This window comes from Bos grunniens, chromosome 21 (assembly GCF_055505025.1).
Source record: "Bos grunniens cultivar Pamir isolate PY7600 chromosome 21, Bosgru_T2T1.0, whole genome shotgun sequence".
Lineage (NCBI taxonomy): Eukaryota > Metazoa > Chordata > Mammalia > Artiodactyla > Bovidae > Bos > Bos grunniens.
The window spans coordinates 6,180,895-6,206,348 of NC_141185.1; the positions used below are offsets into that span (position 1 = coordinate 6,180,895).

At 49.8% G+C, this 25,454-nt stretch overlaps 1 protein-coding gene across 17 annotated transcripts in view; it reads left to right on the forward strand.

Annotated features, from left to right (window-relative positions):
* The window catches only part of SETD3 (SET domain containing 3, actin N3(tau)-histidine methyltransferase), a 78,482-nt gene that overhangs the window by 29,534 nt on the left and 23,494 nt on the right, over positions 1-25,454 (forward strand). Inside the window, exon 1 of one of the 17 annotated variants that reach the window (XM_086365147.1) lies at positions 19,995-23,955. The exons of the other annotated variants lie outside the window; for them this stretch is intronic. Within the exon in view, the coding sequence (XP_086221273.1) occupies positions 23,812-23,955 (144 nt within the window). The 5' untranslated portion in view covers positions 19,995-23,811. Of the gene's footprint in view, positions 1-19,994; positions 23,956-25,454 lie in introns of those variants that run through there. 17 annotated transcript variants of the gene reach the window in all.

The window sequence follows — 25,454 nt, forward strand, 5'->3', positions numbered from 1 at the left end:
GTGCTGCAGTTCTGTGCTGCGCTGCATCTTTGTTTTAATGTCTCTCTCTCTGCTTGTTGTTGCCTCAGACCTAGGAAGATAATTCCATGTGTTCTTGCCTCCCAGCGTATCTCTCTGGTCAAGGGTTTTTCAGTGCAGCTGTTTGCAAGTTCAGGTTACTTTCTGTCTTTAGCTTGCTTCCCAGAGTTGGTTCAGAAGCCTTTCCAGGCCTCTGTTGATCCTCACCTGTGCAGCAGGGCTTGGGCTTTACAGTTTTTCAGGGTTTTTACATTATACCTACATCGTATTCTTCTTGAGATGTGCAGTGTACAGGGTGTCTTTTAGGGGCTCAAAGGTGCTGGTATGTAACCAGGGCCTCAGACTCAGGGACTTTGTCATGCATACCTGTGTTAAGATCTAACACCTGCTGGTGAAACATTATACTGCAGCTTCATGGTTGAGAAATGTCCACACCCAAACTCAGGAAGCTAAAGTTAGAAACTGTGGCTCAGCCAAGTGCTGGAAAAGGCTCGTGGGGATTGAGAACCTGCGTGCTGGTAGGATTTCTGTCTGTCTGTGAAGGAGGGGCCAGGGAAGAGGAGAGGATCAGTGGTGGAGGCAGAACTTGGCCTTTGAAACTGCTGCAGAGCTTTAACCAATAAAAATAACCTAACAGGCCAGGGCATTCCAAAGTTCGGCTCCAAGTTGGGACTTTTGCATGGAAATATGACTAGTTTTGTGACAGAAATCAGTGGGAATAAAAAGCAGGATTTAGTTTAAACCCAATTTTGAAGCAGTGTGATCATGAGAAAGGGAAGAAAATCCTATCTTGACTCAATGTAGATGAATAATAGTCCAAATGTGTCTCACCACGTCAGTGAAAAAGAAATGACTAGATCCTGTGTGGTGGGCCAGGCCTTGGGTGGGGCTGCCAGCCTGTCCCAAGGTTGAGAGTGCTCTTGGAACGTGCACCTTTTCCCGTGCTGTTGACTTTGAACAGAATGCTGTTTTAAGTAAGTTCAAGTGTTTGGGGTTTAACAGCGTAGAGGTGTATCTATGACAATACTATTTCTGGTTTATCTCATCACATAAGTGATTTGTACACCTTCCTTGGGTTTCCTCCTTTGCGCTGGTTGAATCTCAGAGATGCAAAGGGAGGGGTGTTGAGGGGAAGCTCACTTGTGTGCCCAGTGCTGTGAATTTTAATATTTCACGGTGTGTGTCCATGGCAGTGGGCTTCCTCCTTGCCGGCCTCATGCTGCGGGGTAGGGGGAGGCTGTGTGATGGTGGTCGTCGTCCCAGACAGGCAGCTTCCCCCCGCAGGCCCTCAGTGTCGAGGGACCCAGGCAGCCGGCCTCCCCGCTTGTGGAAGACAGGCTGCCCCAGAGCCCGAGGCCGGTGGCTCTGCAGTCTCTGCAGCCTGGGGAACGCGGCTGAGCCCCGGGCGCGGCCCTGCCCCTCGCCCTGGCAGAGCCACGCGGGCCGCGCAGATGTGCGTTACCTGAGGCGGGTTTGCCCCTGTGTCTGTGAGGCTGGCGTATGCATAGAGAACTCTTGATTGTGCCGAGGCCTTCAGGGCTGAGCAGCGGCCTTGAGTCAAGCCCCTGGGCCTCCACAGACTTGAAAGATCCAACGTCTTGACTTCTGCAGGTGATGTGCGTGAGTGTCGAGTGCTGTTGGGCACACGTGTGAATGTGTGTGCCTGAGCGGCACCACAGGAGGACGTGCGTGTGCGTTCATGGAGCTTGGCCTCTGCTGGTGGCTGAGGTGTGACGGGCACCCCCGGTTTATGCGTGGGTTTACTCCAGGTCGTCCCTGAGGCTGCGGGTCAGGGGGCACTTGGGGGAATCTCTGTAGCCAGCTTCCCCCTCTGTCGGCCTTTCCTCTCCTCCTGGAAGCCTGTGTAAGGGTCCTCTCTCCCAGGCAAGCCTGCCCACCTGCCCCTCCTGCCCTTGGGCTCACTCTCCTTTCTTTCTGTTTTCACCCATTGTACCCTCCTGGTTCTTGAGTCATTCATCTGCTGTTTATTGAGATCTCCAGTGTGAGGCACCACACCTGGGGGACAGGGACAAATGTCCCTGGGAGTACAAAGACTTTTCTGGAAATTTTTATTTTGAAATGGTTTTCTTGGCTTACAAAAAAGTTGCAAACATAATACAAAGTTGAAAACCTGGCCGTGGGCACTGCCTCCTGGACACCCTGCTCCTGCCCTAGGGTCCACTTGAGTTTCTCCTCGAAGCCCCTGCCTTCCGTATGCAGCGCTCTGGCTCTCAGCCTATTTCCTGACGGCGTCGTGACTTCTGACGGAGAGCAGGGGTGTGGAGCGCCGCAGAGGTGAGGCAGGGGCGACGGCGGGAATGAGAGGAGGCGCTTCAGGGGCTTGGGGTGTCGAGGTGAACCCAGGTTCAGTGGTCATGGCTTCAGTGGAAACGCAGGATGTAATGGGGAGAACATAATGCCCTCCAGTCTCAAGCTGCACCCAGAGGCAGCGGGGCCTCTTCCCGACCTGGGAGTGGTGCTTTGTGCTGGGTGCCCCAGGGCCCTGGCCATTCCAGGGGTGGGAGTGGCTCCCGAGCCCGCGGCAGGGACCTGAGGTCACTAATGAAGATGCTTCGTGGGGACAGAGCCACCCGCTCGGGTGATCCTCCCTGGGCCCCTCCTTAGGGCTTTGGTCCTGACAGTCACCTTGCCAGGGAGCGGCAGGTCCTCCCTTTGCAAATGAGCAGTGGTAGGTGGGGGGTGGCCCTCCCGAACCGGGGCCGGTGGGACGCAGTCTGCCTCTGCAGCCCTTCCTGGTCTTCACTTTGGGGACAAAGAAGTGGTCTAGTTTCAGGGCAGAGCAGTCTTAACTCGTCTCCCTTTGGGGCTCTCATTTCGCAGAAAGTGGGCTGTCCCTTGGGCCTGCACAGGGTGCCTGCTGGAGTTTGTTCCATTCCCAGAGGAGCCCCTTCCCGCCTCAGCTCCTCTGTGTGCAGCGGCGGGAGAGGGTCACCTGCAGAGGAAGCCGCCTCTCCCCTTGCTGGGACTAGTGGTGGTCTTCTTTGTCTCTCTTCTCCTTTTTCTCCCCCTTATCCTTACCAGCTTGGCTTTTAATGTTAGAAAAATTGTGGAAACACTGGAACCTAGGAGAATCACTCCAGGCTTGTGTGTTCTCTGGAGGGTTTCCAGGGCCTCTGTGATCTTGATAGAGCCCCCGGCTATCTTGCTGAGATGCTGTGGCCTGTGTCTTTGCTTGCTCCTGATAGCTGGCCTTGAGCAGTGTTAATCTGTGTTAGAGCCCCTGGCCTTCTCGATGAGATGCTGTGGCCCGTGTCTTTGCTTGCTCCTGATGGCTGACCTTGAGCAGTGTTAATCTGTGTTAGAGCCCCTGGCCTTCTCGATGAGATGCTGTGGCCCGTGTCTTTGCTTGCTCCTGATGGCTGACCTTGAGCAGTGTTAATCTGTGTTAGAGCCCCTGGCCCTCTCGCTGAGATGCTGTGGCCCGTGTCCTTGCTTGCTCCTTATGGCTGGCCCTGAGCAGTGTTAATCTGTGTTAAATGTATGAGTGTTGTCCTTACCATGCCCTCATTTAAGGTTTCTGACTTTGTGGCTTATTCGTCCTAAACATGTGTCTAATTTTCACCATTTTTATAAACACAGGCTGTAGATAAAGACATTTTAAAAAATCCTAATCTCTGTTTTTAGTTGTTTATTTGTTTTGTATAAAATTATAACAATTCAGAGACAGACAGACTTCACCTTCTGGGAATCGTGTTGTTTCTTCCAGTTTTTGTTTCCACAGCCTCAGGAAGTGCAGTGCCTTTTCTCTGTGTTCTTGCTTCTGAGTGGGAAAAGCCACGCCTGTGTGCAGTTGGGGGCAGGTACTCCATCCTGGCAGTGAAGGGAGGGTGCTGGTTTGTGGTGTCTGTACAAGGGGAGATGCTGGGCAGCCCCACGCTCCGGGTCCTCCTGTAGGAGTTTTCCAGGTAAGGCTCTGGGGTCTACGGGCTGCTGTGTGGCTGTCTCTAGCCCTTGCCTGGCCTGCTGGCGCTTCCCTTTGGCCATCCTTCTGTGAACTGCAACCTTCCTCCCCGTACTCGTCACCTGGGCCCCTTGAGAAGAGCTTCCAGCTTTGCTGATCAGAGTTAGGAATGGAAGTCCAGCAGAGCCATCACAAGGGTAATCATGCTTGGCAAAGCTGGTTGTGTGTCTAGCACTGGGAGAGCTTTCTTACCTTTTATTCCAGGAACTACTGCCTTCCCATAAGAATCTGAGACAGAGTTAATCAAATTAGATTCAGCAGAAACCCCCAGGCCCAGCCCCAGGTCGTTGGTAGTGTGATTCATTACCCTGATTGATTCATGGTACCCAGAGCTGGGTGCCACCCCCTTTTACAGGTGAGATGGGCTGAGCAGGTTTGAAACCCAGATCCGCCTGACCCTGGAGGCTGTTTTTCCCAACTTCCCTCGCCTCCACAGACCTGGCCTCTTTACAATTCCTGTCTCCTCCTCTGGCCCACGCTTTACCGGTCTCGGGTCTTTCCCACAAGTCTGATCAGTGGAACTTTTTGGAAAATACGAGTTTAAAAACAAAAGCTCCAAAAAACTCTTTCTTGAAACCTGCTTCTTAAGCCCCCTGAGATCTGTATCTGATGATTACATTCCCTATTCTCTGGGATAGGATTTTGGAGTTTTACTTTTTGTTTTGAGTGTGTTGATAAAGCAGGAACCTGCTTCTATTTTTGAGACCTCTGACAAGCACCCTTACAGGAGTAGCCTTCCATGTTAGCAGCACATTTGCAGCCACTCGTGCTGGTTGATGTTGACGCCCCAGTTCCTTTCCTTCCCTGCAGAACCGTTCCGCTCTTGTAATTGCACATGACCCAAGAAATTAAGGCTCAGGCTGCCCGCATCCCATGGCCACTCTGTGTATTGTCCTCACCTTCTCTCAGGGAGAGAAACATTTATAGTGGAGTCATGAGGAGGAACGAGACAACAGAGGAACCTTGGTAACACCTGTTTTTGTATTATTAATATGTCATTATTACCCGAGTTGAGCCTGGGGCCTCTCAGCAGCTGAATGTGTGAACACAGCTGGGACTGTCCACCTCCGCTGCGCTTTAATACCCAGTGGAAGAATGAGCTTGAGTGAACTTCCAGACCTGCACGGCGTGAGGTGGTGAGGACAGTCGCTCTGAGAAGACAGGCTAGTGACCTTCGGAGAGCGGTCAGAGGTGCCCGTGTTTTGTTGCCCTTGTTCCTTGAGGTGCCTGCCGTGGGTTAGACACACCCAGAGTCCAGGCTGCCTGGCCTCCTTGGATCTGAGAGCCGGGGTGTGGGTGGGGTTTTGCTGTTGGTGCCGTTGGGGTTGCGTGCTTCCTGCTTTTGCTCTGCGCACTGACTCTGCCTGGGACTGATGCTGGCAGACAGTCTGATGTGAGTATTCAGTGCGTCGTTCTAGCCCTGGTGGGTTAGACCAGGTGGACCACATCTTTTACCATCACGGAAACTCTTGAGCAGCATGTTTCTGCTGCTGTAGTTATTATCCAGAAGATTGGCCCATGCGATCTAATAATTTTCAAATAGTCTTGTTAATAGCAGCTTCTACATGAGCCGTCCCTCCTGCACCCAGCTTGCCAGTTTTCAGAGAAGTCAGTGTCCTGTAGAGGAAGGAACAGTCCCTTGCAGTCTGAGCGTGTTACCTGCTGGGTGCATGTGCACAGGTTAGGTTGGAGTCTACGTCCCTTATCTGTAGAAAGGAAATACGGGCGTCTGCTGGCCAGGCCATGTAGAACAAAGAAGGAGGCACCCTGCAGGCCCAGCACCCGGGAGCCAGCCCACGGGAGCCAGCCCACAGGCACACTCTGCCAGTCCCAGCCCGCCCCAAGGCCACCCTCTGATTTTTGTCGGGCCACTCAGGGTTCAAGCCTACAAGGTAGCCCTTTGCAGTATGAGGACCACTTAGAAGGCCAGTCCTTGTACGGAGGCAAAGTCTACCTCCCTAGAACCATCGTTCAGAGCCGTTTCCTGACGTTTAGAGTGAAAGATTTCGCCTTCTGCCATGACTCCTCCTCTCCCCATCTCCCCCTGCTGCCCTCCAGCGGAGGCCTTCAAACACCTCTCTGAAAGGTCCACCTGCTTGGAGCCAGCGGTTTACAGAGTTAGTCAGGAGCTTGCTTGCTGACCCTCTGTAATCAGTCCAGTAGAGAGTGATATTTGGACGTCCCTAGTGGTCTGGTGGTTGAGGCTTCCCCTTCCACTGCAGGGGCTGTAGGGTGGATCTCTGGTCAGGGAGCTCAGATCCCACACAGCAAAAAACACAAGCAGAAAGCACATGGAAGTAATATTGTAACAAAATTCGATAAAGAGTTTAAAAATGGGCCACATCAAAAAAAGTATTAAAATGATATTTAGGGGCATAGATTGAAAAACTAAACATGGAAGTTCAGAGAAGGAAGAGTCCATTCAGCTGAGAGGTTGAGGAGGACTTTTTAAGCAGGGAGCAGTGGTGGTTGGAGGTGACCTCAGAGACGAACCCCCACTGCTCTCTGCCCTCACCTTTGGCGGCTTTTCCCCCCAGCGCGTGTCAGAACCTGACAGCGTAGTGTGCGTTTCTCCATTCCTTTGTCTGTCTGCCCAGCCACAGTGTCAGCGCGCTGCAGGCAGGTGCTGTTTCCTCTTCAGCTGGAAGGTACCTAACACATCCCAGGGGCTCAGTTGTTTGTTGGTCGAGTAAAGCCACCAGCCGGTAGCCGAAACGGCAGGCAACAGCACTGAGCAAAGCTGATCAGACACTGCCTTATTTTGTTTCCTTCTGTCAACAGCCAGTGAGAGGTGCAGTTCCGCTTTACTCCTGAAGGACAGGCCTGCCAGGCCTCTGGGGTGGGCGGTAGCCAGGCTGGGTCTTGGCTCAGCTGAGACCCCAGAGGCCCTGCTCTCTGCACGCTACCGCCCTCCCCGCCCAGCTCAGCGTCCCAGAACTCGGGCCACCTGTTGCTTGGTCGTCTGTTTCTTGGCTCCTCAGGAACCTGCACGGAGGAGGCAATGGCACCCCACTCCAATACTCTTGCCTGGAAAATCCCATGGGTGGAGGAGCCTGGTGGGCTGCAGTCCATGGGGTTGCAAAGAGTCGGACATGACTGAGCGACTTCACTTTCATGCATTGGAGAAGGAAATGGCAACCCACTCCAGTGTCCTTGCCTGGAGAATCCCAGGAACGGGGGAGCTTGGTGGACTGCCGTCTATGGGGTCACCCAGAGTTGGACACGACTGAAGTGACTTAGCAGCAGCAGCAGGAACCTGCAAGGGGTCAGGAGCAGACTTCTGTGTTCCCTGGCTTACTTTTCTTTTTTATGGGGAACTTTGCGTGTTTCTTGTGTTTAGACCGCTTTCTGAAATTGTTTGTGGTTTGTAAGAGATCACCAGCAATGACTTTGTGGTCGCATTTCCAGGTTCTTTCAGCGTTCAAGTCGGTTATTTTCTTGTTGGTTTTATTTTCAATCTGGAACAGTTTGGACTTGTTAAAATGGCTGGGGGCTTTTTTACTGTCATTTCTTCTTTCTTAGGAATTCATTTTCCTTCCAGTGATGACAGACACCGTCCTCCCTTCAGAGGGTTTCTGCACTTTTGATCTCTCCTGTCTAGGTCTGAGTAGAACCAGTGAGATCTTTTCATAACGTGAATTGTGTCATGCCGCTGGTACCATTATACTTGGGAAAGCCCGAAAGGCGGGGCTGCCGAGGTGGCCACTCCTGCCCACTTTAGGTGCATTCTTGGGCCCCCTCCTCCCCATCACTGCTGTCTGCCCCCCGTGGCTGTGATCATTTCCCCGGTATTGCCCAGCCTCTCTGGGCAGTAGCCGAAAGGGCTTTGCTATCTGCTTCTTTTCTGTGGGGGCTTCCCCCTGGTCTTTGAGTGGCTGCTTCCTTCTCAGCCTTCTGGTTTCAGCTACAACATTACAGTTTGAGTGTGCCTTTCCTTTGTCTCAAGTAGATCTTCCTTATCTACTATGTTAGTGTGTTAGGTAGGACTCTTCAGAGAAAGAGAACCAATAGGCTGTATGTATGTTTATTGTTCAGTCGCTCAGTTGCATCCGACTCTAACCACATGGACCATAGCATGCCAGGCTTCCCTGTCTTTTACCAACTCCCGAAGCCCACTCAGACTCATGTCCATTGAGTTGGTGATGCCATCCAACCATCTCGTCGTCTGTCCTCCCCTTCTCCTGCCTTCAATCTTTCCCAGCATCAGGGTGTTTTCTAATAAGTTGGTTCTTAGCATCAGGTAGTCAAAGTTTGGAGCTTCCAGCATCAGTCCTTCCAATGAATATTCACGATTGATTCCTTTAGGATTGAGTGGTTTGATCTTGCAGTCCAAGGGACTCTCAAGAGTCTTCTCCAAAAGCATCAAATCTTTGGCGCTCAGCCTTCTTTATGGTCCAACTCTCACATTCACACATGACTACTGGAAAAACCATAGCTTTTTATATAGAAGGAGTTTATTTTAAGGAATTGGGTATCATGATTATGGAGGCTGGCAAGTCCAAAATTCACAGGATAGGCCAGCAGGCTGAAGACCCAGGAAAGAACTGTTGTTTCAGTTCAAATGCAAAGGCCGTCTGCTGCAGACTTCACTCTTGCTTGAGTAAGGTCAGGCTTTTGTTCTGTCAGGCCTTCAGTTGACTGGATGGGCTCCCCCCACCCCGACCCTGCACTAGGGCGGCCTGTCTGCTTTACTCAGAGTCCACCAGCTTAAACGGTAAGCTCCTCCAAAAGCAGCTTCACAGGAACGTCAAAATCATGCTTGACTAAACATTTGGGCATGTGGCTCAGCCAAGTTGACACACAAAATCTACCTTCACAGCAGGCTTTTGTAAGATTGATGTATTAGCCTGTAGTATCCTCCTCTGGAGGGACCCTGCTCTTCAGGCCCAGGTGACACTGTGTGGGACCCACAGAGCTTGGGCAGAGTTTGTTCTGTGGGGGAACCGATCACCTGCAAGTTTTCCACGTGACTCTCACATGGCCAGGGCCTCGTGGGAGGTGAGTGGCCAAAATCCAGCCCGTTCCCCACTTCCCAAGCTGTGTCCCCGCAGAGCTACAGGCAGCCATTTCCAATTTGTGCAGAGGTCCGTGTCAAGATGCTAAGCCTGATGGGCCCTCAGAGGAGCCACGTGGATGAGGGCTGCCTGAATCTAAGAGCAAGGCCTGGCTGTGCGCGCGGCAGCCCTGGAGGCATGTGCCCTGGTCTTTCTTCCAGGACACGAACCATGCAGTGAGGGGAGGGTTTATCAGATCCTCTGCTTTTAGCAGGCTTACTTTCACTGCTTCCACATAACTGATGTATACTCTCTTGGGCAACTGTATTTTCCTCTGTTAAAAAAGATGGTCTGTATTTTCCAAAAGATTAGGTGACGTGAAATGTACTTCACTGTGCTGTCGGCTTTTGCTCTTTCATTCTCTCCCAGTGCCCACAGCCAGGCTCTGTGGCTCCGAGTCAAGAGTTCCGTGCAGGGGCGCTGGGGGCCGTTCTTCTTCACTTCCCACCGGCTCTCCTGCTGCTGCTGCGTCCCGCCCGCTCCAGCCAGGGCTCCCTGACTGCGTGGGGCCTGGTGTCCCCTCATGTGGCTCCAGTGGGCTGCCCCGCCTCTGCGTGCTGCCGTGTGGCCATCTGAGGCCGCGGGTGTCCCTCCTGACCCTCTTCCCGCTGTTTCCTCCTGAAAATTACGGGGTGTGTCCACCTCGCATACAGCTGTGGCAAAACGCCCTGCGATTATTGACGGTTTGAGCCTGAGTTACATTTTTGGAGAGCTGTCACCTTTAGGCCCACCTGTGTTCTTTAGTCCTTAAGCTTTGTCACAGGTTACGACTTGAGTTGTTTTGTCCTTTCATGAATCAATTTTATTCTTTCAACTTAAGAGAAAAAGTGAGTCCTAAATATTAGTCATTGAAAACATAGCGTGGATACTGTATTTTTATTTACATTCAGCCTCATCAGGAAAAAATTACCATAGTATTCATTATAATTTTTTGAAAGTCAAATAAGTACCTATTTAAAATATCTTCTAATAATGATGGTGTTTTGCTGAATGCTGGCTTCTCCTCCCAGTCAGTGCTGGGAGATAGAAAAGTCCTCTGAGGCCCTTGGCTGGTGGGATTTTAGAGAGAGAGAGGAGGAAGACACCCAGCAGGAAATCATTGAAGAGCAAAAAAAAAATGTGAGGCCGTGACTGCTGTCTGAGCTCCTGGGGGCAGTCAGGTGGTACCTGAGTTGGGGCTTGAAGGGCAGAGTGGTCTGGCCGAGGGAGGGAAATGCTGTCAGCCAGGAGGTGGCGTCAGGGGCGGCAGGACGTGTTCTGAGGATGGGGGACAGCATGGCCTGCCGAGGCCGTGGCCGCAGAGTTGAGGGAGGTCATGCAGGGGTGTGCCACAGGGACCAGCTCCCCGAAGGCGGGTCCGGGCGCCTCCCTGGAACGCTTGCAGCCTCTGTGGCTCAGGCCAGTGTGGGATGGAATAGCTGTGGCCTCCGCAGTTGCGTTTTATGACACCTGCTCAGGCGCCTCAGTTTCCACAGTCCCATCCAACCCTGTCTACAGCTGACATCGGGATAAAATGTGGTTTTAAAACATAACATCCTGTTAACATAATTCACCAGAAGCCAGATTTGAGCATGTTTCAGTGATATCAAAACAGAAGGCTCCCGTAGTGGACATGAAGGCAGGAGGCAGAAAGGCCTGTTGCCAGGAGCTGGAGGGAGGGAGACCAGGGAGGCCTTGAGCAGGCCTGGGGATTGTGCCCTTCATGTCATAGGGAGCCCCGGGCAGCAGAGTGGTCACACTGCCTGGGTTGGTTTGCTTGCTTACAGATAACCTCGCAGCAAGGAGGTCAGAAGACCAGTTAGCCTGAGGACTTTGAGAAGTATTTAAAGGTCAAATTGACAGTATCTGGTGACAGACTGGCTGAGAAGAGTTTGGGAGACAGTTAGTGTAGGATGACCTTGCAGTTTCTGGAATAAAATCCTTTTAAGTTTATTATGTTCCCCTTGTTCCTAAACTGATTTCCCCACCCTTTCTGTATTTCTAATCTTTATGGTTTAGAAAGGAGACTTTTGATCCTAAATTTCTAGCTTATTCTAATTTATTTAAACCCAAGACACTGAAAGTAATCCTTGTATCTGAGTTTTCAGTCCAGACAGGTTTGTTTTATACTTTGGAATATATGTTTCAAGTAGAAATCTTTTGTATGCAAAAGTCAAGCCTGGAGCAAATCTTTATTGTGAAATTATAAGCTTGCAAAGGTGAAGGTTTTAATGGAAGTGCTCACTCAACCTTAACCGTGGTGACATGCACACAATAGCACGTCTGAACGAAGGGCTGTCAGATGAGCAGCTTTCAATTTAAATATATCAGTGATTTCAAGGCTGTCTCTAACGAGTTCTGAAATCTTTGTGTCAGTCTCATTTTTTTCCTTAAATGCTATGAAGTCCTTTAAAATTAATAAGCCCCTTTTTTTTTTTTTTTAATTTGACGGTGTTGACATCAGCTACTGCCATCGGCTTAGAAGTCCTGGTTCTTGTGTGGTCTTCTCATCAGTCTAATGGGAGTTAGTGGCCGTGGTTTCTCGAACCAGAAGGACAGCAGCTTCCTGTTAGCAGGCCAGTGGGCTGGCTAGGGGGACTGCCTAGACACGGCTGCTGTGTCTAACGCTGCCACGCCGCCACTGAGCTCGGGCGGTGCAGTCTTAGGATCTGTTTGAGTCGCAGCCGTGTAGACGCGAGTGAAGCCTCCCCAGCGAGCGCAGTGTTGGGCCGGGGTGCATGGAAGACCCAGGAGGAGTATTCCCAAACCGAGAAAGAGCTCCTGGGAAGGATCGGGCTCTCTCTCTCTCTCTCTCTCTCACACACACACACACACACACACGTCACACGTCACACGTCACACGTCACACAGTCACGCAGAGGTCCCAGTGCATCCAGGCCTTTCCCTCGCTACCCAGCACCACTAATGTGAGAGGAGCCCTGGCGGGTGCTGGGCTGCAGACATGGTCTCTGGTCTCAGGGCGCTCCCTCTAGTGGAGGGTCAAGCCCATCCCGGGAGAGGTGAGCGGGGCCGCGGGGGGCACTGCCCAGAGGTGAGGGGAGCATCAGCAGCAGGCCTGGGTGTCCAGAGAGGCTTCCGAGAGGGGGCGGGGTGCAGGTTTGCTGAGGAGGGGAGGGGCCCGGGCTGGCCTGGTGTGCGGGGGAGGGGCAGAGGAGGGGTGGGGAGGCAGGCTGGAGGGCGGGGTCGGCCAGCGCAGGCTGGGTGCGCTCTGAGCCCTCACCATCGCCCTGCTGTATCTGGCTGCTGCTCCCATTTGACAGATGAGGAAACGGAGGCCTCTTTGCTGGTCCATCTGTTTCAGGACTTAAACTCGCCCCTGGAGGTTGGTACATGAGGCCTTAGATTCCCACCTGAATCTGAGCTCCCTTCTCCATCTCTGATGCCATGCTGACGTCACCTTGTACCCTGGGAGTGGGTCGCTCACTCCATCTACACGTGCGGTGCTCACAGTGCAGCCATCTGGTTTGCATTCACCACAAGCAGTAGAAATGCTTCAGGCGTGCATGTGTGCCCGCGAGTCCTGTGGAAGTGAAAGCCCCTCAGAGGCGGGGCTTGGCCAGTGTCTGTCAGGCGCCTAGGGCAGAGAGTGCTGGTATGCAGCGAGAGCCGGGGGCCTGGTTCCCGGGGAAGAGAGAGCGCTCCTGGGTGAGGCCAAGAGGAGGTGGGGACCGCCCGCAGGGTTGGCACGTTTGGATGCCATTCTGGGTTTCCTTTAGTGTGTGGGCGGCACCAGCGTCCTGGACAGGCTGCTCTGGGAATGAAAAGCACATGAGAACATAGCCATGGGCCAAGTCAGACCTGCCCTGAGAAAGACTCATCCCAAGCTGGCTTCACTGACTGTTCTGCTTTTTATTTTAAAGAAGATGCTTCATCTCAGCAAGGCACTCACTCACCCTGGTGCTGCACAGAGGAGTGCCTTGGACGTGGTCGGAGAGGTGACGGGTAGCGTCAGGCTGACTTCCTGGGCCTGTCCCGCCCACACACCTGTCGGGACTGAGGACCTGGGAGGCATGCCAGTCCCATGTCTGGGTGGTGAACAGCCAAGGAGACTCTCTGAGTAGACTAAGCCTCTCTTGATTCATGAAGCTGTTGGCCACGCTAGAAGGATGGGATTGAACAGGAATCACTAGGAAGGCAGAGGGCACGCTGGGAGGACTGGTGAGCCGACCTCAGAGCCCTGGAGGCCTGTTCCCAGCAGTAGCTCGCCGTCGTCGTGAGCAGGGACCTGTCCCTCATGCTCCCTCAGTCTCTGTCACTGAAAAGGGGAGCCTGCCCTGTGTCACCCGCAGGCGTGTAAGGCCAGGTGAGGAGTGAAGGGGAGCTGTTCTTAGGTAATAGAGCATTTTACAAATGCCTGTTTCTTAAGGAGAAGCTGCCTGTCACTGCCCCTTGGGGGTTCTAAAGAGGCGAATCTCAGATGAGGTGTGAAGTGAGCTGCGTGGCCAGCCTTGGTTCCTCCCAGTTCAGAGGAGCGTGGAGTGGCCGCTGCAGTCACGACCCAGTGGGTGCAGGGGCTTGCTGTCCTCTGCTCCGTCTCCTGGGGAAGGGAGACAAGTGGGGAGAAGCTGGACGGCAGTAGAGCGTGCAGGCGACAGTTGATGGCAGTGGACGCTTTCGCTGGTTGGTACAGGGTTGGTTACCAAAATTCTAGACAAAACTTAGAGCGGGGAAGGTTTGCGTGGTTTAAGAGTTCATCACATGAAAATATGGCTGTACTGTAAAGACAGTAAAGGTCAATAATCGCTTCCAAACATCGAACATTATAAACTATTTTTAAGTAAGATTATCTTTAGTCTCCCCAGACATTATACGTGGCAAATAATTGAAAACGGTAAAAATGATGCATAACTATTGATGAATTATTTCATATATAATGAACAGGCTTTTGAGTGTGAGTTATTTAAAGTGGTCAATATTGATAGAATAAATATATAGTATAAAAAATAAAGGGAACAGCCCTCTAGTTACTCATGTGAGTAACACTCATCATATGATAATGATGAACAGTTTGGGAAATGTTCCACTGACTTTTTAAATTGAGATTTAATTTACACACACAAATCACACAGGTAGTAGGTACAGATTCGTCTTTACGCTGATTACCAGAACCGAAATCAAGATATGGAGCATCTCTTCCATCCCAGGAAGCTCCCAGACTCCTTTGTGCCCCCCCTCCCCCCCCGCCCCTTTTCCACAGGTGACCCCTGCTGGATTCTGTCACCGAGGGTTCCTTTTGCCTGCTCCCCAGCCTCCTGTCATGAGGGTTGTGCAGTGTGACTCAGCTCTGCCTTGCTCTGCTGGGACAGAGTCTGTGAGCTCCGTTCGTGTCCCTGGGTGTGGCAGTGGTTTAGTGTTTTGTTGCTGCGGAACAGTCCTCCGGTGCGTGAATATACCGCAGAGCATTTATCTGTTCTCTGTTGTAAACGAAGCTGCTATACGTAATCCTGTATATATGTCCTTGTAGACATACGCGTTCCTTTCTTCTGGGTGTTCTTGGAAGAAGACTTAACTGGGGTATGGGGCGGTCATGTATGTGACCACCCAGCCTCGGTAGACATTGACAGACCATTTTCCGAAGCAGCTGAACCCAGTCGGTGGCAGGAACGGTGCATGAGCGTCCTGGTTGCTCAGCTCCCTCCCAGCCCTGGGCCTCGGGGCGGCCTGTGCATGTGTGTCTGTCTCCTCGTGGTCCCGGCTTCTGTCCCCAGTGACTAGCGGTGCTGAGTGTGGTCTCACTTGCTTATTAATTAGTTGGACACCTTCTTTAGGGAAGTGCCTATCGCAATCTTATTCACTTAAAATTATAATAATATATTTTATTTAACCCAATATAGCCAAAAGATTATCCTTTAAAAATATAATCAATTGACTTATGGTATATTTTACCATGACTTATGGTATATTTTATAATGAATCATCAAAAGCCAGAGTGTATTTTGTGAGCGTAGTACTATATTATGTTACTGAGCTTTCAAATTGTGGCAAAATATATGTAACGAAAAATTTGTCAGTTTGACCATTTTTAAGCATACAATTCAGTGGTAGTAATTACATTCCTAACGTGCAGCCATCACCTCTATCAAAATCTTTTCCTCATCATGAACAGAAACTCTGTGAATGTTAAGCAGTAATTCCCCTGCCCCCGCCTGCTTCCGTTATTTGTGTTAATAATTTGGCGTTTTCTTCTGTATGATGATGATTTTAGTTGCTCAGTCGTGTCTGACTCTTGCTACCCCATGGACTGTAGCCCACTGGGCTCCTCTTTCCGTGGAATTCTCCAGGCAAGACTCCTGGAGTGGATTGCCATTTCCTTCTCCATTTCTTCTGGATATGTGCCTTTTACAAGATGTGTTTTGACTGTCTCCTCCCAGTCTGTGGCTCGCCTAGTCACCTTCCTAATGATATCACTGGATGAATAGAAGTTCTTAATTTTAATGAAGTCTGATTTATCAGTCTTATTTTTAAGGTAGTATTCTTCATGTCCTTGTAACGAGTTCCTTGCCAAGCTCAGGGGCTCTCCACCAAGAGCAGTCTTCCCTCGGGGAGAGAGACATTTTTGACTCTCACAACAGGGCCTGGGAGGCCGCCAAGCATTCAGCACACAGGACATTCCCCACAACAAAGACTCATCTGACCTATAGCATCGTGAGTGCTGAGCTGGGGAGAGCCTGGCCTGGCCAGGACCATCAGGGTGTTCTTGTACATTCGCTTCTGGAAGTTTTCCCACCTTCCCTTTAGCAGTTGTTTGTGATCCATCTCTCTGGAACCGAGGTGAATGGGATGAGAAGAAATTGAGAGAGATCTTGATTCTTCCACATCTGGGCCCCCAGCCTTTTATTTAAAACAAAATTCAACTCATTGTCAGAAACTGTACATGGAACGTTTTCACATATAGAACTGAAGTTTCGGTGTTTGGTGGTCTAAAGGCCAGTGTTTGGAGCATGAAGTGACTGTCTGGCACGTGAAGAAACTGAAGGGTTTTTTCCTTTTCCAACTCGATTATTAAGGACTTGATAGAGTTTTTGTTTCTGTGGTTTTTAACTTTCAGGTTACAACTGTAATGAAAACACCCACACAAAAGATGCAACTCACAAAATAAACTGACTCTCAAGTGTGCTGTTTGTACTAGACTGTTACCAGAGTCTTTGAGGGGCTTCCTGGTGACTCAACTGGTAAAGAGTCTGATTGCAAGGCGGGAGACCTGAGTGTGATCCCTGGGTTGGGAAGATCCCCTGGAGAAGAGATGGCTACCCATTCCAGTATTCTGGCCTGGAGTATTCCATGGACTGTATAGGCCATGGGGTCGCAAAGAGCTGGACATGCCTTAGCGACTTTCACTGACCTGGTTCTCTACAGATAAGTGTCATGATTAGAATTTGCCAGACAGGGAATTGTTTAGTTTCTCCATTGTAGTTCAGTGGGATTTCTACTTGTCAGGTCTTCCACAAAACTGACCACTTAAATATTCAAATCCTAGTAAAATAGGCTGTGACATTCTAGGATTGCTAGAAGGAGAACCTAACTTTGCAAGTGGTGCCTTTAACCGATGTGGACAGCTGTTCAGGAGGACAGCAAGGACAAAAAGGTTGTTGGGAGAATGTTCCCCTGTGTTTAACGGTCGTGTCCAGTACATTCATGATATTCTTTAAAATCTAATTATATATAAGAATTTGTGGCTGTTGAGTGGTCAGATGGGGAAAAGAAATCACTTTATCTAGCATATGTTGTGGACGGGTAACTGCTTGCTGTTGAAACTGATCCTGGCAAGGGGACCTAGGGGTTTTAGGGTTAGATACTTAGATCTTGCTTTAAAATCCTTAAAAATACTATAATGTTGTTCTTTTAGGGCAACACTGGTTCCCCCTTTTCTCCTTATGTGTGGCTAGTGTGTGCCAGAGAGGTGCCAGTTTGGAATCAACACCTGGGTCTGAGTCATGGCTCTGCCTGTAAGTAACCCAGGGGTGGCTCAGCTCCCCACTTTGGTAGGGGAGGCACTGGCTGCTGTCCCGTGTGGGTCCTGGAGGACTGACTGAGGAGTGGAGAGCTCTTTGTGAAGTGCAGATGCTCACAGGAATGGGGGTGGGGGGCCATTTGTTCAAGGGCTTCCCTGGTGGCTCAGATGGTAAGGAATCTACTGGCAGTGTAGGAGACCCCGGTTTGATCCTGGGGTTGGGAAGATCTCCTGGAGGAGGGCGTGGCAACCCGCTCCAGTATTCTTGCCTGGAGAATCCATGGATAAACCATGGGGTCAGAAAGAATCAGACATGACTGAGCAGCTGACACACACCCATTTGCTCGTGGGTCCACCACTTGTTTGTGATCTGTGTTGTGTTTATACTGAGGCAGCACGTGAAATCAGGTGAGTGGATTTGGAAGGACCTCCCCTTCCTCGCCGGGTGACCTGGGGCTCGTTTCTTCTGGGGTGTCGTTCCTTATCTGTAAATGAGGGTGATGGCGGTACCAACCTTACAGGGATCCTGCGAGGTTTAAGTTTGTTAAGCTGTAAAATGCCTAGGATATTTTATGTGTTTGGCATATAGTAGATACTCACTGAACGTTAATTATTTTATTGTTACTGTAGAGTTGATTTGGATAATAATGAAATTCAGTGTCTGCCTCAGTCAGACCCTTTTCTGCACGGGCTGACCAGGCCTCTGAAAGCTGGTGTGATGAGTCCCTGATGTAGGGGTTGTGGTCCTCCACACTGTGAAGCCAGGCAGGGGATGATGGGCACTGAGGGCCTGCTGCGGGAAGGAACGAGACATGTGAGCCAGGATGCACCGCATTTACCTGTGTCTTCACTGCTCAGCAGATTCAGAGTTTAATTGTTCATTAATGACTCACCTGTTTAATTACACCGGTTTCTTTAATGGGGCCATTTTCAACATCGGAAGGGCTGAGAACAAACTTTCTTCGATTTTGTTTCCACTGCTCCTAGCCTGATGTTTGGCACCTGATAAATGTATGTTGAGTAAATTTTGATGATCGATTATTTGCAGGTCAGGTCCAAAACTATGTTAGGGATCCCGAGAAAAAGTCATGTGGCCAAAAGAGTCATGTTAGAGGTCGTTAAGATTGCTTTAGAGAAAAAAGTAATGTGGCTGAGTCTTTGGCCTTGGTGTCAGAGGCCTTTTTGACTTTTTTTTTCTTTTTTTGAAGTGGAATTATTTTTAAAATTGGAAACCATACATACATGTAATAAAAAATACACAGCGGCTTAAGGGGGAAAGTTAAGGTTTTATATGTTCTATTTGGCAGAGTTTCAATGACCTGGAGCCTCAAGTGGGCAGATCTGGACACAGATGGGGCCAGAAACCTTAGTGTGAAATGTAGCTTCTCACAGACTGCATTCTGCCTCCATTCATCTGTGTGCACATATGTACATGCGAGGCATGGGGAGGGCTTGATCAGATAGCAGAGATCCTCACTGTCTCCTCCTTGGTGGCAGCTGGCAATACACCCAGTTCCTGGATCCAACTCGAGTGAGCGTAAGTCACCTGCAAACTTGTTAAAAACAGTACTTCCTACACTCTGCTCTCGGGGTCGGTGGGTCTGGGCTGAGGCCTGGATGTTGTGCCCAGAGAGCAGCACCCTGGACTGTAGGAGTCTGGAATAGCAGAGAGCCTGCTGTTGGAGCCTGTCCAGAGTATCTTACAATCCCCTTTATGCGTCACAGTTTTCATCTGTTTTACAGAACAAAACAGGTGTATGGAATTGAAGAGACCAAAATAAATCCATAAGCATATAAGATGGGCCTTATGGAGGCCTTCAGAATGCCTGATTTTCATGAGGAACTTTGGAAATTAAAGAGACTCAGATGGGTTTCTAAATTGGACTTGATTCTGTTTGAGGCTGCCAGTGTAGAAGCAACTGTTTATCACATCTTAACTAGCCAGTGTCTTTGTTCAGAGTACATAGCATATGTTTCAAAGAGCTTAGATGTCTGCAAAAGCTGTAAGTTTAGGATTGAAATAGAGTATTCGTTTTCAGGTGACTGAGTGAATCCTGAGCTCAGATAGGGGCAGAAGGGACCGGAAACCATATCACTGCACTTGTAATGGTCGAAAAGCTGACCAGATGCCCCTCGTTCTGAGGAAAGTCTCCGGTCTCCAGTTTGAGGTGAACTGAGGTGTTTGGCCACCTTTCGCTTCTGTGGCTCCTCCCTGTTCTCCTCAGAGTTCCGTGTCGCTTCACCCCTCCTTTTTCTGCACCTTTCGCTCCTCGTCCAGACAGCCCTTCTGCCTGTGCCCTTGGTAGCGAAATGCCCCCGTGTCCTTGTTCTGTCACTTACTCCCTTTTCTGTGCACCTTCTTCCTTTTTCCTGGTAAATATGGTCACTTCCTCTTTCCTAAAAGGCAGAAAGCTGTGAGCATTTACTGAAGACACTTGTTACTACAGCAGCTCCCAGCCCATCCTGACTTAAAAGGCATGTATGTGCTTGTGTGAACTTCCTTGAGAAGCTCTCCCAGGCCCATATTTTTTTGTTTGTGTGTTTCTTAAAGGCTTAAAACAGTGCACATTTGTCCCCTCATGGTTGGTGTGGGAATCCAGGCATGGCCTCTCTGGGTCCTCCATCCCAGGCGTCTCTCAGTGTGCAGTCAGCATGTGCTCTCCTCTGAGGGCTTGACTGGGGTGGGATCCGTGTCCCAGCCCCCTCTCATCGTTGGTGGCAGGTCTCTGCTCCTTGGGGACGCAGTTCTTACTGCTGGTGGCTGAGGTCTTCCCACGTCAGACCCATGGTTTTGATCAGATTCACAAAGTACCAGCCCCTTCCCCATACTCTCTATTTCCTTGGCTCTGTTTTGATTCATCCTTTGGTAAATTACTTTCCCTGAAGAAGACCTTCTTTGAGTTCCCTGGTGGCCCACTGGTTAGAATTCAGCAGTGTCACTGCTGTGGTCTGGTTCAGTCCCTGGTTGGGGAACTGTGTGGTGTGGCCAAAATATTAAATATAAAAAAGCAGCTCCAAGAAGACCTTCATCATTTCTGTTAATTTACCAACGTCTACTAAAATGAAGTCCCCCCTCCCCCGGAAGGATACTAACTTGCTGATGCCTCCTCAAGTACCAGCAAACCTAGGGGGCCGGGCACTGTCTTCCTGTCGTGGGTGAGGCTGCTGAGCGATGGTGGAGGCCGCTGCAGAGCCAGTGCCCTGGGCCCTGACCCTCCCCTGCAGGGCCCTCACCCCCTACCTGCCTTCCGCCTGCTGCTGCTCCGCGCGTGCGTTTCCACCCAGCACGCCTCGGCCCCTCCTTGTGAACCGACCTGCCGGTGCTGTCTGCCCAGGACGCTTCCTACCTTCCTGCTCAGAGACCGGATTCGTGTGCCCCCTCCTCCCTGAGTCACTGCCTGATCTTGTTCCCAACAGTGTCTGCAGCCCCTTCTGTGTGATTCCAGCACACGGCATGTGGTCTGCTGTGACACATCATGTTTTGCCCATCCGGACAGGCTACCTGCGATGATGTCATTGCCCTGAGTGTGGGGAACCAGTTTTACTGATTGTCCCCCTTGGGGCTTGACCCCTAGCGGGAACAGGAAGTGGGAACAGTGAACCGGGGTCAGTCTGTGTTGGTCAGCTCCTCGTATGTGACGGGTTCAGCAGGGGAGCCCAGGGCTGCCTCTGCCTGCCCCTCCTCCCTCCCCACACCCCCTGCCACCTGCCTGGCTGGACCACCCCTCTGCTCTGCCTTCCTCCTCTCAGCCTGTCTGTGACCTTGTCTTACCCAGCAGACACGAAGCTCCAGGAGGGTAGAAGGCCAGGACATCCTGTTCACTTGTTCCCCATCTGGTACAGCACTTCACTCCAGAGCAGGCACTCGGTAGTATTTGTTGAACAAGGGAGTGACTGAATGAATCAATGAATGGAGCAACTCAAGAACAGTTTAATATGGTGTGAAGCCAAATGCTAGGTGGTATTTTGCAGACTTCTGTGTTAGAAAAGCACAGGTCACTGAAGGTCATCTAACGATTTGAAATAAGAGGAATCTTAAACTATCTTAGGGTTGGCAAAGTGAATCACTGGACGGGAGGCAAATCATTCTACTCTGGAAAGTAGTACCAACTACTAGTTGTGAAAATTGGGGAAACTCTTTTCTACATCACATTTTTTTTTCAGGAATATATAAGATTACTTGCAAGTTTTGCAGCTTTTTTTTTTTTTGAAATTAGAAGATGGCTGAAAAAAACAATGGTCATTTTGCTGAGCATGGAGTCTTAATTGACAAAGCTAATGATCTAGAAAAACCTGTGTTGGAAAATGTCACTTTATTATAGGTGTCTGCAAGTGCAGATGGGAAAACAGATTTTTTTCTTTCTGCAGCAGATTCATTAAGTGTTTAGAAAGAGGTTCTCTCTGCACCGCCTTCCCCAGCCTGAGTAGCTTGAGACTAAACCTGAACCCTTGTTGTCTCGCGTCTGTTAGGAAGGAGGCGTATGCACTACCCTTTATAGCGGGTCCCGGGCCTCCATGTCAGCCTCTCTCAGCCTCTGCTCCCAGGCCCAAGAGCATCATCAGGAGTGTCCCGGTGACCGTCAGCTCCGAGACAGGCCAACCCCCGCCTGGCCAGAGAGATGCCTCGTCGCACCTTGCTGACCATCTCATCTCCCAGGTGGTGGTTCCGAGTCTCCGCAGCCCTGAGCTGCCCCCAGGCTCCCCCGTTGCTGCTTTACTACGAGAGAGCTCAGACCTGGTGACAGGCATTTCTCCTGTTCCTTGCTGTCTCGTTCTCAGTTTCTTTGTGTCTTTGCCTCCCTTGGTCTCTCTGAGGTCCTGGCCAGCAGTTAAGTCGAGCCTGATGGCCTGTGCCCGGGGCTTGTGACATCGCTCGGGGTGCCGTCTCTCCATCCCCATCTTTCCTTCCTTCCCGGGTGTAGCCCCTGGGTTTACACAACATCCCTATGCCTCTGAGATAACGTCCTGTCCCCTCTGTCTTCACTTATGGCGTCTACCAAGGATGTTCCACACTTGAGAGATCTTCAGGCCCCTGGGTCTGGGCGCTCCCACCGCCGGCAACGCACCCTGATGGGTCCCGTCCACCCGTCCTCCTGCCCAGGGCCTCCTGCCGCCTTGCCTCCTTGGCCTCCCCGAGCTCCTGTGGACCCATCAGGCTCTCTTCCCCGCACTTCTCTCACTGCTGTCCCTGCCCCTGAACAGGGGTGCTCCCCAGCTTTCGGGACTCTGGGTTAGGACTTAGACCTGGTTTTCAAAACCCAGTTCTAAAATATTCTCTCATCTCTGACTATAATCAGAAGTCATCTTACGTCAAAAGGTGACTTAAGCTAATATAGTCGATTCTTTGCTTTTGGTTCCAAGTGAACAATTTGATAATTGCCTGTATTATAGGTAGGGATTAAAAGCTGTGCACTGGTTAAACTGCTCTCTCACTGGAAATCCGTTTTCAGATATTGACTGCTCCAACAAAATGATGTTTAATGGTGTTATTCTCAGAAAGTGAGACAGCATTTTCTCTGATAAAAACAAGAATGAAATCCATCTCATAACTATTGATCAGTAAAGCATTTAATTACGGAAATATAAGGCAAATAATTTTTTTTTTTTTGGTGGAAAAAGAAGTAGATTTGCATTTTCTTGCTTTTCCTGCTGGGCTCTCAGTTGGCTGGTTCTCAGAGGTGGGAGCCAAGCAGAATCTGGTGCAGACAACCCTGCACAACTTGATCAGCCCTTAAACCTTCTCAGTGTCATACCCGGTTTTGTTTCAAGGTAGACTGTAATTCTACAGAAGAATTTTTCTTTATGACTTTTTTCCGTTAGAAATTTTAATGCCAGTAGAGAAATAGCTAATAAATACCAATAACATCTTAGTGCCACTTTCTTAATTTTTATTTTTTGATAGAACAGTGCTCGAAAGAGTTATGGACTCTTGAAACAAGAGTGAATTTTTTTTTTTTTTATCAACTGAAGTGGAATATAAAATAATTTTGCTTAATCAAAAAGAAAGCTCTCAGCTACTTTTCCCAAAGGCATGGGCATTTTAAATTATATTTGGTTAGTCAAGTGAGTTGTCTTGACTTAAACTGTAATAACATTCTAGTGTGACTCTAATAAATTATAGCCTATAATTCAGTTTATTGCAATTTTAATGGGGGTATTATCTTTTTTTTACCAAAAAATGTTAAAATATTTATTTTCTTTGTCAAATCTCAGGGTGATGTGTTTGCAAGTTCCCTTTTCAGGGGATACAGAAAAGGTTCTTACACTTTTCTCAGCAGTAGTTCTTTGCCAGTGACATTATATTGTTCACCTGTACCTCCTCCTCTCTTCTGTCTCGGTCTGTCTGTCTGTCCCTCTCTCCTGGAGGTGCGGGGAGCTTTCCTGTGTACCAGGCCGTGGGACAAGAGACGTGTGCTCACCTCGTGTTCCGTGGCCTCTGTGCCTCTCATCTTGGTTGTAATTTTGCTCTACTGACAGGGCCGCAGAGAGACAGTGCTGGGGATTTTCTCTCTGACGGGCCCCTCTTGAGCACAGTGTAAGTGTCAGAAAGGAAGGGATGGGAGTGGTCCTGCAGTGGAGGGGGGCCAGCACCCTCACCAGCGGCCGTGTTCTCTCTCTCACACCCCAGCGCCGTCAGGGGTGGTGGACATGCCCTAACCTTGGCGCTGTGATCTCAGCCTCGCACCCTCACCACCTCCCTTGTGACCAGCAGCTGGCTGTGTGCCTCAGGGACCTTTGCCCTAGATTCTGTTATCATTGGGGTTTACCAAAGCAAACTCACAGCAGCTGGTGACAAAGTCGCATACATGATGTATGGGCTCATACAACGTGCCTCAGAGTGTAGAGGTTCCAGAGGCTTGCTCAGTTGTGGGGACCCTCCTGAATCCTTCGGATCGATGCATTACATCAGAAGTTGGCCCATCTTGATCAGAATCCCAAGTCTGAAATATGTGAGTTCTCAGATTCCGTGGCACACCCCTGGGGTTCATTTCTCACTAGCTGCTTGTGACTTCTTCAACTTCCTTTAGGCTTAAAGGCAGAAAATTTAAGGGACCAAAGTTCATTTCTAACATGACAACTAGGAGAATTGAAAGTAGCCCAAAGAGATAGTGCCTGTGTAAGAACTTGGAGATAATACTGGTTTAATGATTGATTAAAGCTGTGGGGTGTCTTAGAGGCTGTTCAGAGTTATCGTGAAATGATAGGGGTTCCAGATAATGTGGTATTGGAAGTTTTCAGGACACCGATGTGGCATATGAATTCCAAATATGACCCCTATGTTTTAAAATGTATTGAAGGAAAAGAGTATACATTTCTACATGTATTTGGTACACGTGTGTTTTCTGGAACCAGGGTTCTTCGCGTCCAGAATGACCAGGGAATTGGGCTAGATGATCTCTAAGTCAACACCTGGGTCTGAGATTTCACGACTGTAGATAATGACTTTAAATATGGTTTCCTTTCTGGTAATTTGGAAATAATAGATTCAGTCTTAGTTTTGCTAATATTGCCTGCCTCTAAGCTTTGTCATGTCCTTAAAACATCTCTGTGCTTGTGCTGACCCTTTTTAAACTTTAATACTCATTGTTTGGCTCCGCTGGGTCTTTGTCCCTGCGTGGGCTTTCTCTAGTTGTGGCTAGCGGGGGCTCCTCTCTAGCTGCGGTGCACAAGCTTCTCATTGCAGTACCTTCTCGTTGCGGAGCGCAGGCTGGCTCTAGGCACACAGGCTTCACTAGCTGGGGCTCCCGGGCTCTAGAGCACAGGTTCAGTGGTTGGGTGTATGGGCTTCTTCCATGGCAGGTAGGATCTTCCTGGATCAGGGATCGAACCTCCGTCTCCTGAATTTTGGCAGGCGATTCTTTACCACCGAGCCACCAGGGAAGCCCTCTGTGCTGCATTTTAAGTGACAGCAATATTTACCAAGGATTTTTCTAGCATTTCAACAAGAAAAAATGTATTTACCGTATCAGAACTTAAACTTAATTTATAAAAGTGGGACAGTTGATTATTCTGTGCCTTTCAGTAAACTCCAGAAAACTGTTGCCTGGCCGTTATCCCGCCCCTGTCATTTATTAACTGGGTAATAACCTTGGACGCACTGTTGATTTCTCTGTCCCTCAGTTTTTGCAGCAGTAGAATGGGCCTAATAATAGTGCCTACTTCCTAGGAAGCAAGATGATTAAATTATATAGTACATGGTGAGTTCACAAGACTTCCTCGCACTGAGTGCTTAGCAAATGGTGGTTGTTAATAGCATCACCAACTGAATGGATATGAATTGGAGCAAACTCTGAGAACTAGTGGACAGAGGAGGACAGAGGAGCCTGGCGTACTGCAGTCCAGGTTGCAAAGAGCCAGAGACGACCTAGCAACTGGACAACAGTCCCTCCCTCCTTCCTTTTCAGTTCCTCTGACTCTGACCTTTTCTGGGACAAGGTCTGTTCCATCT